This window comes from Hoplias malabaricus, chromosome 18 (genome assembly GCF_029633855.1).
Source record: "Hoplias malabaricus isolate fHopMal1 chromosome 18, fHopMal1.hap1, whole genome shotgun sequence".
Lineage (NCBI taxonomy): Eukaryota > Metazoa > Chordata > Actinopteri > Characiformes > Erythrinidae > Hoplias > Hoplias malabaricus.
In genome coordinates, this window is record NC_089817.1 from 11,564,833 (window position 1) to 11,582,437 (window position 17,605).

The 17,605-nt window shown below is 37.9% G+C and overlaps 1 protein-coding gene across 1 annotated transcript; it reads left to right on the forward strand.

Annotated features, from left to right (window-relative positions):
• Nucleotides 1–100: 100 nt before the first annotated feature.
• On the forward strand, nucleotides 101–17,258 carry hephl1b (hephaestin-like 1b). Its single transcript, XM_066651596.1, has 19 exons — nucleotides 101–273; nucleotides 1,341–1,585; nucleotides 3,067–3,279; nucleotides 3,462–3,665; nucleotides 4,804–5,058; nucleotides 5,268–5,439; nucleotides 6,861–7,000; nucleotides 7,647–7,778; nucleotides 9,688–9,893; nucleotides 10,037–10,181; nucleotides 11,046–11,258; nucleotides 11,823–12,030; nucleotides 12,186–12,325; nucleotides 12,437–12,565; nucleotides 13,163–13,269; nucleotides 13,505–13,724; nucleotides 13,926–14,065; nucleotides 14,461–14,650; nucleotides 16,245–17,258. The coding sequence occupies exons 1-19, from the start codon at nucleotides 101–103 to the stop codon at nucleotides 16,316–16,318; spliced, it is 3,306 nt and encodes a 1,101-aa protein (XP_066507693.1). The 3' UTR covers nucleotides 16,319–17,258.
• Nucleotides 17,259–17,605: the final 347 nt, after the last annotated feature.

A 17,605-nucleotide genomic window follows, 5' to 3' on the forward strand; every position in this document is an offset into this window, starting at 1 on the left:
GGTCACCTGCTGTTTAATCTGTGAGGAAACACAGATAGAAGGCTGTTAGCAGGGAGTGGCTAAAAGACACTGGCTAACAACCTAAACCGTTACACAGAGAATGGGCGCTCCTGAGAGACGAGTGTGGGCTTTGGCTCTCTTGAGCCTTAGCTGTTTAGTCGAAAAAAACTCAGCCATTAACAGAACTTTCTTTATCGCCATTCGAGAAGAAAACTGGGATTATTCACCGGGAGGACTAAATAGAGTCAATGGGAAACCTGCCGCAGAGGACCAGTAAGTTTTCCAGTTTAACATCTCCGTTTGTGAAAAAGGCAGAAATACAGAAATATTTTTTTCCGACAAACTTACAGAAAATAGTTTTAAGATAGTAAAAGTTTGGTAACGTTAAAAACGTGTTTAAAGAACGTGTTCTTATTTATCACTAAGTGACTTAAGTGCTGTACTCCTCCAGACTGAGGCGGCCAAGTCCTGGAGTTGTGTTTGACCAGAGAAATGACCATGCAGGGGGAAAAAACTATATACCCCAAATCATTTAAATATTATTCAGCAATACTGGACTACTAGTGATATTAATATTTTGTTAATGATATTCAAATGTATTTTAATAATATGTAATAAAAATGATCATGTGCACCAATGCTTTTGGAATAAAACTTTGTATTCTATAAGAATATTAATAAATAGTTAATGAAATATAATTTCCCCCATTGTCCATAAATCATGACATTTACCCAAATGTATAATGATTTATTTACTGTCTAATTAAAAAATGAAACAATGTGTTTGAACATTTCATGATGAATGGACCAATACAAATGTTTCTTTCCCATTAAAATGTAGGTTTCCCCCCCTTCTTCTATAAAGTTACACACACACACACACACACACACACACACACACCGCATCATCACACCTGGGGGCAAACTTAATATTCTGAATCTTGGAAAAAAAAAGAATATGAATCCTGAAAAGGACAGTCTGAAAACCCTGGAAATGATCACCAGTGGAAACCAGCTGTAAAAGTCTTAGCACAATATGTTCAAGTGTGTTCTTATGTCATGTTCAAAACCTGTGGAACCAAAATCTTTCTATGCTAAATTTCCCAACTATAACAGGTTCATGTTGCATACAAAATTGTATGACAATCCGTGAAGCAATTTGATGGGGCTAAATTTACTGTAGCTACAAATTGGTTTCTATGCTAGCACTGATATAACGATGATGTTATCCTGTATTCATAATTTATTTTGCATTTTAAATTGTTTCATACAAGCCTTTCTTGAATCTTATTGCTCTTGCTTAGTAGTGTTAGAACTTTTGTGTTTTTTCTTATGTTTTAGGCATGCGTCTGTGTTTCTGCTACAAGGCCCTCATCGGATTGGTCATGTGTATAAAAAAGCTATATTCAAAGAGTATACGGATGGCTCTTACATTCATGAGATCCCTAAACCTTCCTGGCTTGGCTACCTAGGACCACTGCTTAGAGCTGAGGTGGGAGACGTCATAGAGATCCATTTGAAGAACTTTGCTTCCAGAACCTATTCCATGCATCCACATGGAGTCTTCTATGAGAAAAATTCAGAGGGTAAAAATATCCAAATAATCCACTCTTCTCAGAATGCTCTAATGACATGTTATGGTTTACCAGAAGCGTATGTGACCTGCTATAAACAAGGAAGAAGGCCCTTAAGGCCAAACAACTGTTTATCTAAGGAAAAGTCAGTCAGTAGATTCACACTCTGCTTTAGGTAGGATAATCTTAATGAACCACAGCTCTGGCATAATTTTCAAGTAATACATAGTTAGAGTTTAACAATGAACAGATATGTTTCCTTACCTTCTCAAGTCACAAATGCACAATGCATTGGCCAAAAGTAATTATTACATTCATTGTTTCATTAGAAAGCAAGTCTATACATTTTAATTATTTTCTTCTGGAAAAGGGAACATTATTGTAAGAATTTTATTATGTACATTTTATAAATTGTATACATTTATGACTTTTGATAAAAAAATGTAATAGATTTAGACCACGATGACCAATTATACACTTGAAGTTCCAGCAACTCAGTTATGGATTATTTTCAGTCAGAGAGGATCAAGACCAGATGGGATATTGGCTAACCGTTTTCTTTATCCTTTTATTTCTCCTGTGTCAATGCACTTGCTCACTATTGGTCAGACAATTTGTATGGTGGAAGTTTTTTTTTACCCTAAGCTGGTCATGTTATTGTTATCTTTTTGGCAGAGGAGTGCAGCAGTGATGCTAGACTGATAAAGTGTAGACAACACTGTCTGGCTTTTTTTAAAATGCTGAGTCATGGTTGAAATGATATGTTGAAAAGCCTATACAATTGACTAGCTCTTCTTTACAAACACAAAGTTTATTTAATTGAGACTTTTGATGTCAGATGATCCAGAGAGCAGCATGTTTCATTGTGTGACTAGTTCCTTTGTTTATTTGTTCAAGGAACCAAGAATGTCTTTAGCACTTAAAACCACAGGAAACCCCACCAAACCACCATTAGCACATACGTAGCAGCACAGTGTAAAGACACGTAGCATTATTAATATAATTAGAGTGTTTGATTGAAGTATTAGAAGCTGAAATGTATGGGCTGGAACAAAAAGTAATCCACACTGATCAAATAGTGATCAAAATAGTAATTGTTTGAGTGCAAAATTACTTTACTACATTACCTTATGTATATCTGTGATTTATCAACTTGATGGGTTTAATGTTAATGTAAAAAATGTTATGATAACTTATGATGAAAAAGTCATTATTAGTGCTAATTAGTGTCATGTGTTTTTATGGTGCATGCTTGCATGGTTATTTAAGCACATTTTTTAAAGTAAACAATATATTCATTATTCTTTTGAGTTCTTTTGACAGTCATCAGTATTTTTTCTTTTTACTGAAGCAGCCTCCTGCCTTTCTCTTTTATGATTCTGGCTGGAGTAATGAATTGCTTAATCATTTAAATATCCAAAAAATATTAGACTCAATATATTAGTGACCACACGGTATGCAGTACTGGTGTTGATTGGATATTTTCTTTTTAGGGGCAATGTATCCAGATGGAACCTCAGGAGCCATGAAGCAGGATGATGGTGTGGCACCTGGTGGCACACACACCTACAGATGGACAGTGAAACCAGAATATGCACCGACTCATGGGGATCCCAACTGCTTGACCTGGGCTTACCACTCACATGTAGTTGCCCCAAGAGACATCTCTTCTGGACTAATAGGAGCTCTGCTGACCTGCAAGAAAGGTGTGAATTTTCATCATCAGTACACATAAATTTCAGATTATTTTGTATGCTACAAATGGGGCAGACAGAGATTATGTTTAAAATACTACAGTATTGGTTTAAAGAACCACCCTTAAATCCTAACCAGTCTTTAAAGATCAATTTTGCTTTGTACTCCACCCTGTATTTCTCCATTTTTAAAGGAACACTGAAGATGACTTCTGGAGATGGGGTTAAGTACTCTGAGGTGAAGAGGACAGATGTGGATCAGGACTTCCTCCTTATGTTGAGCATGGTAGATGAGAACCTGAGCTGGTACCTAGAGGACAACATTGAGACCTTCTGTTCTGATCCTGCTGGTGTAGACCCGGCTGACCCAGACTTTATACATTCAAACAAGATGAATGGTAGGAAAAAGTTAATCACTCAAAAGCAATCATCTTCTTCTTAGTCAAGGTATTATATAATATTTAACCAATGATCAATAAGTATTAATAAGAGTAACACAGATATATAAAATGAGTTAAGGCTGAATGATTTGCAGAAAATATCTAATTGTGATTTTTCTGCCCAATATTGCTTATGGTTTGAATTAAAATTATTTTCTATAAATCAAGGCCTATGGGCTGTTCCACAAAACTGCATTTATGACTTAATGAATTTACTTAAGCCTAAATTTGAGGACTATCCAATAGGAAAGTCCCTCAGCTGTTTTTCTACTCAAAACATTTGACTTTAAAAGCACATATAACACCCATTGTTCCACAAGTTAACACAACCCCTGGGGTGTTAATGGAACACCTGTGACATGCTGGTGTTAAAATACACAAGGATCAAATACCCTCAGTCTTGCTTTTATTACCAAGAACACCAAGAAGTTCTGACTTTAAACACAGAATGTAGAGTGCCAGATATAACACACCTATAATATATTTTAAGCATTTTAAACACAGTATAAACATTTAAAATTTCATCATGGAATGCTTCAAGTAAAGTTATTCTTCATCTTCAGTTTTAATAAATGTTAATGTAAATGGTCAGTTACGTTATTTGAAGCACTTAGTGATGGCATTTTAAACAATCTATTTATAATTGTGTATAATATATATATATATATATATATATATTTTGTACTCTTGATGTTCTTTATTTTTGCTATTTTATAAGGCATTATAATGAATATGGACACTATAAGTTAAAAAATATTTAATTGTAGATTGTTATACTAGTCTTATAAGGCATTATTAGAGTTTATAAGTGTGCTTACAAAGCATTATTGCCAAGTTACAAAGAGTTATAACCATATTAGACTTATAAATACATGCTGCATTGAAAATGTTATAGTTGTTTGTGTTTATTTATTTAGGACTTGCACTGTATAATTGTAAACAATATTTTACATTCCGTTGTTTTATTAGTAACAAAAATGTAATTGCCTTTTTTTGTCAAGTTTTTTTACCTGATGAATTGAAAAAAGTTAATGAAACTCAGTAAATGACTGTAGCTTAATAAATGACAATAACGTTTTTCCATCTTGTCTTATAGCTATTAATGGGTATGTATATGGGAACCTACCTGGAATTAATTTGTGCCAGAACAGGACAGTGTCTTGGCATCTTCTTGGCATGGGGAATGAGGTGGATGTCCACTCAGCATATTTCCATGGGCACACACTACTCATGTATGGTCACCGTGTCGACACTGTCAGCTTGTTCCCTGCAACCTTCCTCACTGCAGAGATGACTCCTATGATGACAGGAACATGGCTTTTCAACTGCCAGGTCAACACTCACATACAAGGTAGTCTTTAAAACATGTTTCAGCTGAACATGCACCATACTGAAAAAAAGGATATCTTTCTTTGAAAGCGTACTGTATTGTATAAAGAGCTTATAAGTTATCATAGGTTAGGAGATTCAGTGCAATAAATACTGTAATAAAATAAGAGCAGGCATGCATGTCTTTCTGTTTTTGTTTGATATAAATGCAGTAATAATAATGGTGTGCAGATGGTATGCAGGCACTCTTTAATGTCTCAAGCTGTGGACTGGAGAGTGACTTCATGACTCCTCTGAGTGGGACAGTGAGAAAGTATTTCATTGCTGCTGAACTGGTTTCTTGGAACTATGCCCCATCAGGAGTGGATACTGTGAACAATATTTCACTGACCAAAAGCCAAAGGTATGGTTCATCTCTGATTAAAACTGACATGTTTTATTTATTGCACCTCTTAACTCACATATTCAGCATGCTCAATGGAGAAGGCTAAATGCTGATTCATAGTTAAAACAGACGTGGACTGCCTGCGTTGCTTCATGTTCATAGTTCTTTCGTTACTCTCCTGGCAACAGTGTACTTCCCAAGTGGAGAGTGGCACTATAACTCTGCAAGCTGCTTTGCCAGCACAGTAGGAACAAAAAGCCTTAGTGTATATATTATATTGAAAAAAACAATATATTAAAACTGTCAGTACATGAATAGTTGATCAAATGTATCTATGCACTCACAAAACAATAAAGATGTCTTCAATAATGGTATCTATGTTTACATTGCCAAGGAATAATCAAAATCATTTTTTGTCTTCTGCCAGCTTTGTGCCTGTAGTTTTCAGGTGTCTAAATATTTGTGCTTTTATTAGTGCAGTTTATGAAGTCTTGTCAATATTTTATCACAAAATATCTGTAAAAAACATAGTCAAAATAGTTTAGTCAATATTACACGTTCTGAGAGAAACATTCCTTGGTCTGATTCCCTTTTCCCACCTCCTGAGAAATGTTCTCTAGCCAATGAATGAACAAGGTGCATCTTACATGCCCTGGTGTATGGCCTGGCCTTGCTCACCCAGCCATTTCGGCCACAATGATGTCATTTGGCTGCGCACCCCTTGCAGTATAACCCTGAATGAGTTAGCAGAACTAAAAAAAAACAAAAGTAATCAAACATTATTTCATAAATTCAGATGTCAGAAGCATGCATAAACATTTATTTTAAAGTACTTCATTTAATGCTCGATACAACTCGCAGAAATATGCATTTCTGGTACTCTCTATTACTTAATACTATTAACTATTTGGGTTTAGGTATTTTAGCTAAATATTCAATGCTGTCTGAACTGATTGTGTAAGGGTTTGTCTAACCTAACCATAAATTCATTCATTGTCTCTAACCCAGGCGCCAGTGTGGAAAACTCAGTCCAGTTAATCACTTTGAACATTAGAGTTTACAGTATGGCGCGTCCACGTCCACATTAACTATGAACCAGCCTTAACTGATAGACATCTGCATTGATAAGCATTAAGCCGTGTGATGGCAAGAAACAGGGGTATCTAATAGGTTCAGAGTGTAAGGCAGTTATGCTCGTCTTGGACTTCTGGCCTCGGTTTGCTGAGGCAACACCAGGATTTGAACTTATATCTCTCAATGATAGGGCCTGTAGTTTCTTTGTGTAACACTTTTTACTTTTGAAGATGCCTTGGGGAAGGTTTTGCACTTTCAAAGAACCCACATTATAGAAAAACAATAAATAATATTTACTGTGTAAAAAAAAAAAAAGTATAAAATATGACCCCTTTAACAGAAGCACAATGTGTTTGAATCCTCAGCCCCTCAGAGATATTTTTTGGGACAGATGACGGTCGACTTGGTGGGGAGTATAAGAAGGTGGTATACCAAGCCTACACTGATGACATGTTTACAAGCAAGGTGGAACAATCTAGTGCAGACAAGCACCTTGGCATTCTGGGTAAACAATGATTTTTTTGTTTGTGTTGTCACATTTTGTCACTTTGCATACACTTATCCAGAATTACATACATAGTGTAACTTATACATCAGAGATCAAAATTAGAGAACTACTGAAAACCATTTTCTCAGACAGCCTCTCACTACATGAAGAATTGCAACTTGAAAATCTATTACACTCTTATTCTTGAACATATTTTCTGGAAAACCAGCATGAAATCTCTGTGCCATTGATGAAACATATCCTCCAAACAATTATCAGTGAAAGGTGCAAAAGCTAACCTCTGTCATGGTGCATCAGTGCCTTCAACATGTGTGACTTACATATGTCTGAAGGTAGCATTGATATGGAGGGTTTTAGAGAGCCCTGTTTTAGTACAACAACACCAGGCTTCATTCTCAGTGTGGAAAATGTAAGTTGTTCTCCAGTGTTGATCTCTACTGTAAGAGAAATTAATATAAATAACAAAACTTTATTAAGTTATTTTTTTTTGTACCAATGCATATTTCTTGAAATACTGTAAATCTACTTCTGCATACTATTTAAAACTTATACAAAGACACTGTGAAAAGATGTTTGTATTTGATTCATCCTGTTGATAAACAACATGAGCACCACTTTCCTGTTGGGCTCCATTCTTCCTTAGGTCCAGTACTCTATGGTGAAGTTGGAGATCTTTTGCTGGTCACATTTCTAAACAAAGCTGACAGGAGCTACAGTGTCCAGCCACACGGCCTCCAGTATATGAAACAGTTTGAGGGAGCCCAGTATGAGGATGGTGAGAGGGCATCTTTCACAGGCCATTTACATTTCTGTACAGTGGTTAGATAGAGAATATGCTTGTATGACATAAGGCAGATAATGAAATAACCTGTAATAGTGTAAGAATTTTAAAGAACACCAATGGAATTATTTTTCATTCATTCATTATCTGTAAGCGCTTATCCAGTTCAAGGTCACAGTGGGTCCAGAGCCTACCTGGAATCATTGGGCGCAAGAATACACCTTGAAGGGGGCGCCAGTCCTTCACAGGGCAACACACACACACCTACGGACACTTTTGAGTTGCCAATCCACCTCCCAACTTATGTTTTTGGACTGTGGGAGAAAACCCACATGGACACAGGGAGAACACACCAACTCCTCACAGACAGCCACCTGGAGCGGGACTTGAACCCACAACCTCCAGGTCCCTGGAGCTGTGTGACTGCGACACTACCTGCTGCCACCGTGCCACCCAATTGAATTATTTAATCCAGTTAATTTGTGATGGACTGGCTCATCTGTTGCTGTACATTTTGTGTTGGTCATCCTCAGTTCCTTTATTTATTTGAAACTGCGCACAGGATGCTTTTGGCCGGATATTTTTAGTTGGTCAGCTATTATCAGTCCAGCAGTGATACTGAGGAGTTTAAAAAGTCCAGCAGCACGGTGTCTGATCCATTTGTCATTATTAGTTGTTTTTTGAAAAGGGGATGCATTATGCCCATTTCTGACAGCTTAACAAAAGTTCCCTGGGGTCTTAATGAAATGCTTGGCATACTGTGGTAAAGAAGAAACCCACAAGGATCAAACAACACATCACCATCCTTATCCTGTCTAAACAGTCCTGTTCAGAACAACACATTTCATCTCCTTTTAAGAATGAGTCTGTTTACTGCAAACACAAGGCGCCGTATTTTAGTCATTTTCATCTGGTCTCTTTTTTATGTTCTTTTTTGCAATAATTGTGTAATCATTTCATCTCGTTCAGCATCTTGGGAGCTCCAGAGCCTACCCTCGATCACTGGGTGCAAGGCATTAACAAATCCTTGCCTGAGTCCAGTGCATCACAGAGCATCACATACTCATGCAGTCACTCACACACACAACATGGGTTTTTGGACTGGATCACCCAGAGTAATCCCATACAGGGAGAACACAGCTCCTCACAGACAGTGACCAGAGGTGGGCTTTGAACTCACTGCCCTAGAACTTAGTAGCTGGGTGACAGTAACACTATCGGTTGCACTACTGTGCCACCATGTGCCATATTTAATCAGTACTCTTAATTTTTCGATGTTTTCCTCAATTTAACCTCATCTTACATAAATGCAGTTTCAGTGGTGTGTTTGTGTAGACTCCGAGGAGGAGCTGGGGTGATCATGAAATGCCTGCTATTGATATAAGGCCCAGCCCAAAACCAGAACTCCTTTTTAGATATAGGCAGATCACAAAACAAACTGGGTTGTTTTATTTCACAGTTTGTGGTTTTGTAGGAGCTGAAGGCACCCAACATAATGTGCTAATGCATTCAAAAAATATATTATTCATAAAATGTGCTGATGATGCTGATTGTTTGATTAGTCACTGAATGTGTAACTCTACTATAACAAAAGAATCAAGGCAAAAGTGTTCTTTTGAATTGAAGAATTTTGTTTATTTGATAATTGCTATGCATTTTTTTCACCTGTTAAATTGTCTACAGCATATTTTTAGTTGCTTTCCATCTATTTTATAAGTATTATAAGTATAAGTATATCTTATATATATATATATATATATATATATATATATATATATATATATATATATATATATATATATATTATAAGTATTTATAAGTATATCTATTTTATTGGCTGTTTCCTAGCTGAGTATTATTATATTGTACATCATTATTTCCATATACTATATTTGGGCCTTAGGCACTGTGAAAAATGGATCACACGTCCAGCCTGGAGACTCCTTCACTTACAGGTGGCAAATGATAGAGGGTCCAACTGAGAATGACCCACCCTGTATTTCCTACTTTTACTACTCCTCCAGTGACCCCATCAGAGATACAAACTCTGGCCTCATCGGACCCCTGCTATTGTGTAAGAAAGGTGCTCTGAATTCCAACAACACCCAGGTATGACAATGTAGACTAATTTCAATTGTGTGTTCATATATGTCCATGTGTTAGTTAGATAATTAACAGAGCATGTTTTGTATTTCATGAAGTGTGGTACAGCTTAAAGTTAGATTTTCCTCATTCTTCACTTGTGTCCTTAGAGAGATGTGGACTATGAGTTCTTCCTGCTGTTCTCTATTTTGGATGAGAACCTGAGTTGGTATTTGGATGAGAACATTCGTACACATGGGACAAATGAGTCTGATCATCAGGATGAAGCATTTGTGCAGAGTAATAAAATGCATGGTAGGCCTGGTAACTCATTCTGTCTGTTTTTGTACAGAAACAGGTTGAAATGTGGAGTCATCTGACCACAGCACAGGTTTCTACTGTCATTTCACTGTCATTGTATGCAGTGCAACTGCACAGATATCATGTACAGTTTTCTTCAGTTTTCAGAACATATGGCTGTATTATCACAGAAGCATGACAGATTTTCATACTTTCATATTGAGCACTCGTGTCAGGGTTATGGTTAGTTAATTGTCACTCACGTTCAACAGTGGTTTCCAGGCTTGCGATCTTTCCTTGAACACTATTATTTTTAACTGTTTGACAAGACTTTCACTGAGTTTGGCACAAAAACATGAACCATGACTTTGCTTGCAAAGGCTTTGGTGGATACTCCTTTTATTACCAATCTTTATACACTCACATGGTATCAGTTGTTCTACAGTAGTGGCTACACTAGTGCTAGGCTTATAGTTTTAAAAATTCCTATTCACATGAGCCACAAACAATGACCTGAATATGATCATTCCCAGCTAAATGCAACTTTACCTTTGTAATCCATGATCACACTGCTCAACTTCCCTTAAAGAGGCTGCAGGTGCTATGGAGGGTACTTCTTAAGTGGCTGTGGCTTTGGCTGCATTTCCTCTGAAAAGTGCACACCTGCCTCCTGGCTAGGCACTGTAAGGACATATGCTATATAGACAGACATACATACACAAACACATCAAATTATTACAAATATGTAAATATATTTTGTCAAAACTTTAAAGACATTGTGATCTAGAGGCCTATGCCTAAAATCGAAAATATTCTGAGTTGGTTCAGTTCTCTGCTAATTACAACCCTGGATTTTGTGTTTGTTTGTGCATTGTTCAGCGGTGAATGGCTACATGTATGGAAACCTGCCGGGCCTGGAAGTGTGTGAAGGTGCCAGGGTCAGGTGGCACCTGTTTGGACTTGGCACAGAAGTGGACATTCACAGCATTCACTTTCAAGGCAACACCTTCTACAGAGAGGGCACCACCCGTGACACCCTCACTGTGTTTCCGCACACTTCTCTCACTGTGCTCATGGAGCCTGACACAACTGGTCAGTCATATTTCTGCTTGTGATTATTAAAGGATAATAAAAGATTGACTGGTTATTTACACTGTCAGTGGAAACATGGATTTAAAAAGACAAATCCTGTTAAAAAGGGAACAATAATAAAATCTGTAGCTAAATGATATGTTCATAAAACATAGTTTAAGCCACTAACGACAACAACAAATAGACAGTTCCGCTCACTGGCTAGGTCACCATTAGTCACATAATTTCACAAGCTGGGAGAGAGAATTCTAACACAGAACATGTGAAGCCATCCAGTGCCTTTTTTTTGCTGAATAAATAGTGGAGAGACAGGGTTATCCTACCCACAACGAGAGAGCAAGGCCCTTTGTGTTGTATTTGACTCCCAGCATTCGTTAACATGGTCATTGCTAGGAAATGAATTTATAATCTCCTGATGATTGGGCCAATGTTTTTGTTCTTGTTCCAATTTCTAATGTACCTGTTTGTAATTACTTAGCATGTACAGTTTTGATGATTTGATCAATACATTTTGACCCATTTTCCTGGGGATTATTTGTTGTGTTCATGTTTGTGTGAATGCAGGGTTGTTTGAGGTGAGCTGCCAAGTGAGTGAACACTACATGGGGGGAATGAGGCTGCAGTACAAAGTGAAGAGGTGCAGAAAGACCTTGCCTGATCCTTACTCTGCTCCCACTGTGCAATACTTCATCACTGCAGAGGAGATGGAGTGGGATTACTCACCAGACCGCACTTGGGAGCTACACAACTTCAACACTACTGAGAAGGATAGGTGAATAGATTTAAGTATCTAAAGTAATGACACAGAATACCATATTAATATTTATTTTGTAGGCAAATATTTTCAAAATATTAAGCTTAAATAAACACTCCATACTGACTTGTTTTTGTAATATCATGTCGTAATGTATGTTTGCCTTTTCACAGTCCAGGCAGTGTGTTTGTAGGGAAAGGTCAGGACAGGCTTGGATCCAAATATAAGAAAGTAGTTTATAGGGAATATACTGATGCCACATTTAGTATCAGGAAGCATCGGAAGCCTGCAGAGAAACACCTGGAAATATTAGGTAAAAAATGATATATAGATATAGATATATACTTTGATTATACTCTCATTACTGTAAGACAGCCATCTTAAATCATTCAGCTACTGTAATATTGTGTATGTGTTTTGATAGGCCCCATCATCAGGGCAGAAGTTGGGGAGGTTGTTCAGATCACATTTCTGAATAAAGCGAGTCGGCCATACTCTATACAGCCTCATGGAGTAAAAACAAATTCCACTCATCCACAGCCTGTTCCACCTGGTAAGCAGCATCAGTAACAGAGTCTTACAGTAATCACATAACACTCTTAAGCCAGGCTCCTGCATATTTTGTATATATTGCAAATACATATAGGTTAATAATAATCATATTTTCACTACCCTATGTGTTGCTGTACAACCTGTCAGCCCTCCTTTAGCCATATTCTCCATCGTAAAACCACCACTGCTCAGGTAATGCTTGGGTTGTTGATCTTTCTGAGCACAAAACTTCACTTTACAGATAGTTTGCTAATTTCAAAGGGCCAACATTCATGTTTAAAAACTCCAGATGCATTGAAATAAAAAGTTGAATCTACTTTGAATGGAAATATAAGTTGACGAAACATAATCTAGAGATTTGTTGATTGATCAATAAAGCAGGGGCAGCATAGTAGCGCAACAGGTAGTGCCCCTGTCACACAGCTCCAGGGTCCTGGTGTTGTGGGTTTAAGCCCTGCCCTGCAGCTACTGCAACACTCATGGGAATATTTTTGCCAGCCTTAAAAATATGATCAGGTTAGAACTTGTTAGAAAGTTTACATGAAGTCAGCATAACAGTTTCTGCACTTTAATAAACACATGGCACCTTTGATTGCAGGAAACATGAGCAGATATGAGTGGCATATTCCAGAGAGGTCTGGTCCAGGAATGTCCGACCCAAACTGCATTTCATTCGCATACTACTCTGCTGTGGATATTATTAAGGTGAGCCCTTGTGACCAGTAACTTGCAGGTTCTATTATTGCATAGGCTAAGAAGAATAGGACAAGAAGATATACTTTGCTTTCATTTTACCACACTGATCTGCTAATATCTATGCTTTAAAAAGAGGAAAATTGCAGGTGTACTGCGGTACCCCCAGAAACACCCACATTGTCCTTTAAACCATGGTGGACTTTCTTTCAACATACGTTCTTTTGGATGGTTTATTGTGTTATAGGACACAGTCAGTGGGCTGATCGGCCCACTAGTGATCTGCAGGAAAGGGACATTGAACCAGGACAGAAATAGGCTGGATGTGGATCGAGAATTTGCCCTGCTCTTTTTTATCTTTGATGAGAATAAATCATGGTACCTGGAGCAAAACATTAAAACCTACTACAACAGCTCGCTCCCTTTGTACAGAGGTGATGATTTTGAAGAGAGCAACAAAATGCACGGTGAGACGTTTCATGTTTACAGTAATGGTTAGGCCAGTATGTAAATCTATGTCTTAATACGCCATTGAAAGAAAATATCATAGGTGAATGTAAAAGATCATTTAGGCAGGACAGAATCAACGGTACAACAATGAATCCTCTGTGTTTATTCAAATATTCCCATACATTACTCATTCATGTTAATTTTCCTGCTCCTGCCAGCAATCAATGGCAAGCTGTATGGCAACCTAGAAGGCCTGGACATGCAGAAAGGGGAGAAGGTGAACTGGTATCTCCTGGGAATGGGCAGTGAGTTGGATATGCACACTGTCCACTTGCATGGACAGACATTCATTTACAAGGTGAACATTTAAAATAAATCATCATTAATGTTTTTTTAAATGATGAGGGTGTTATACCTCTCTAACTGATATTTGGTATTGGGCATGGTGACATTAGACTCATGTGCAGCTGTTATTGAGTGTCCCATTTTATCTCCTGCATTTTCATGTGTTTGCACAATTGAACGTTGGTGCCTGCAGTGGGTGCTCCTTAAAGTAAACGCATTAAAAAACGTAAGGGATTTTTATGAACTGTTTAGACACAGAATGTAGCTACATTAGGCTTGAAGCTCCTGTGTTTAACTAGAGCAGCATAGAAAGTTTAGCAACTGGAAAATTATACAAATGTGATGGCCAACCCAGCACTGACCTGTGACCAGTGATTGTTAAATGTACTTTTTTTTTGTCTTGGGCAGACAGATCTCTCTCACCGGGCTGATGTGTTTGACCTGTTCCCGAGCTCATTTCAGACGCTGGAAATAATAGCGGACAGTGAGGGAACATGGCTCTTACACTGCCATGTAGCTGACCACATCCTCGCTGGCATGGAGACCACCTACACTATCCAGCCTCGCACAGATTGGAAAGTGGATCCAAACAATCTAGGTGACATATGATTGCATTTTACTAAAAACTATGCAGATGTGCAACAGATAAGAACTTATTTATACAGGGGTTGGACAATGAAAATGAAACACCTGTCATTTTAGTGTGGGAGGTTTGATGGCTTAATTGGAGCAGCCTGGTGGCCAATCTTCATGAATTGCACATTGCACCAGTAAGAGCAGAGTGTGAAGGTTCAATTAGCAGAGGGTAAGAGCACAGTTTTGCTCAAAATATTGCAATGCACACAACATTATTGGTGACATACCAGAGTTCAAAAGAGGACAAATTGTTGGTGCACGTCTTGCTGGTGCATCTGTGACCAAGACAGCAAGTCTTTGTGATGTATCAAGTATCACGGTATCCAGGCTAATGTCAGCATACCACCAAGAAAGAAGAAACACATCCAAACAGGATTAACTGTGGACGCAAGAGGAAGATGTCTGAAAGGGATGTTTGGGTCCTAACCCGCATTGTATCCAAAAAACATAAAACCACGGCTGCCCAAATCACGGCAGAATTAAATGTGCACCTCAACTCTCCTGTTTCCACCAGAACTGTCCGTCGGGAGCTCCACAGGGTCAATATACACGGCCGGGCTGCTATAGCCAAACCTTTGGTCACTCATGCCAATGCCAACGGTCGGTTTCAATGGTGCAAGGAGCGCAAATCTTGGGCTGTGGACAATGTGAAACATGTATTGTTCTCTGATGAGTCCACCTTTACTGTTTTCCCCACATCCAAGAGAGTTACAGTGTGGAGAAGCCCCATAGAAGCGTACCACCCAGACTGTTGCATGCCCAGAGTGAAGCATGGGGGTGGATCAGTGATGGTTTGGGCTGCCATATCATGGCATTCCCTTGGCCCAATACTTGTGCTAGATGGGTGCGTCACTGCCAAGGACTACCGAACCATTCTGGAGGACCATGTGCATCCAATGGTTCAAACATTGTGTCCTGAAGGCGGTGCCGTGTATCAGGACGACAGTGCACCAATACACACAGCAAGACTGGTGAAAGGTTGGTTTAATGAACATGAAAGTGAAGTTGAACATCTCCCATGGCCTGCACAGTCACCAGATTTAAATGTTATTGAGCCACTTTGGGGTGTTTTGGAGGAGCGAGTCAGGAAATGTTTCCTCCACCAGCATCACGTAGTGACCTGGCCACTATCCTGCAAGAAGAATGGCTTAAAATCCCTCTGACCACTGTGCAGGACTTGTATATGTCATTCCCAAGACAAATTGACGCTGTATTGGCCGCAAAAGGAGGCCCTACACCACACTAATAAATTATTGTGGTCTAAAATTATTAATAAATTATTGTGGTTTCAGTTTCATTGTCCAACCCCTGTATGTGTGTAATTTGTTACAGTTGCTGATGTTACCGGTCTAAAATACTAGCATTCTGTAATGTTCATTTTTTGGCAAATGTTTGTTGTCTTTAGTTGAATTTGGGGAACTCATCTGCACAGAAAGTTTTCTGCTGTTTCCTTCTGAATCAATGAAATGTTATCTTACTTCTGAATAGAAAATGTGTTTCCAGCAGAGGGTGTGTTTCAGCACAAGTGTTGATATGACTGTTTGCATGTGTTTTAGGTGGCAGTCATATGAGACAATCCCTGGGCATTACCTGGATCCTGACCTTCATTTCCACTCTCAGATTAATGTGATTTTAGAGAAATTTAGAGATTTTAGAGATTTTTAGAGATATTGAACATTTAGATTTTAAAGAACATTTTGAACATAGTTTCAGACTTCATTCAGGGTCCTATAATTTGTTCATGCTGAACATCAGCGGTTCTCAGTCCCGTTCCTGGTGGGCCTCTGGTTTTCTCCTCACATCATCACACCCACTTCAACTTTGGAAGGGGCTGTTAATAGGCTCATTAGTTACATCAGGTGTGTTGGGAGCCGAGGGATCGCTAAAACGTGCAGATCAGTGACCTCCAGGACCAGAGTTGGGAATCACTGCTGAATGTGAATTTCTCACGCTGACCACATGCAGTAGCTATGGTCACCCACAGGGTGGCATTTCTGTGCAAGTGTGAAGTGCTCTAATGTATAATATTACACTGTATGTCAAAAATAATTACTCAAAAGTGCCATTCAAAACATTGGAAAGACCAATTTATAGAAAAGACTAGACTTATGAAAATGTATAAATTGTTTGTAAGTCTGTTTATTAATGGTTATTAATTAGGTTGTAAATGCAAAGTCATCAATAATCATTTATAACACAGAATTAAAGTGTAATAGTGACCTGTTATCTGCCAAATAGTGAACCCACATCCATTTACACTGTTAAACCTTGCCAAATTTCACCATTAAACTGACCTGCTTTCTCCATTACTCAACATTATACATGTCATCTTTAGTACGTATTTGTTAATAGGTTTAACCATTTAACCACAGGTTGAATCAGTTAACCATAGATAAAAGATTTAGTTGTCATTGCATACAGGTGACACAGACATGAATACCACACAAAGTTAAAAAGTGATCTGCCTTTCCTTTAATCACAGCTTAATAAATAATAAAATATTCTAGGTAATTTCATGGTACAGCATTTTATGTTTATGCTGAATTTCAAACATGTAGAAATAGCACACTATTCATCAGTTATATATATATATATATATATATATATATATATATATATATATATATATATATATATATATATATATATATATATATATAGGAAAGCGCTGGGAATTCCGTACAACGACTGTATAAACAAAAAGGCAATGTGAGATTCCATACTGATTTTCCAGTGAGCAATCCAAGGACATTCAGGAGATGCCATTAGCAGTGGCACAAAATAGCACATTTAAATAGAGCCAACAGTGTTACGTATTAAATCACTAATAGTTCATATTTGTGGAGAAGGAAGATTCAGAAATGGTTTGTTTTTCACAGACGAAAAAACAAAACCAAGTAGTTTTCTTAGTCATGAA

What these genes read in the sequence shown, in the direction of transcription:
- hephl1b (XM_066651596.1), top strand. Translation starts at nt 101, where the DNA reads ATGGGCGCTCCTGAGAGACGAGTGTGGGCTTTGGCTCTCTTGAGCCTT. An exon ending in TCACTGACCAAAAGCCAAAG is followed by an intron (nt 5,440 to 6,860) that starts GTATGGTTCATC and finishes TTGAATCCTCAG; the next exon opens with CCCCTCAGAGATATTTTTTG. An exon ending in AGTGGATCCAAACAATCTAG is followed by an intron (nt 14,651 to 16,244) that starts GTGACATATGAT and finishes CATGTGTTTTAG; the next exon opens with GTGGCAGTCATATGAGACAA.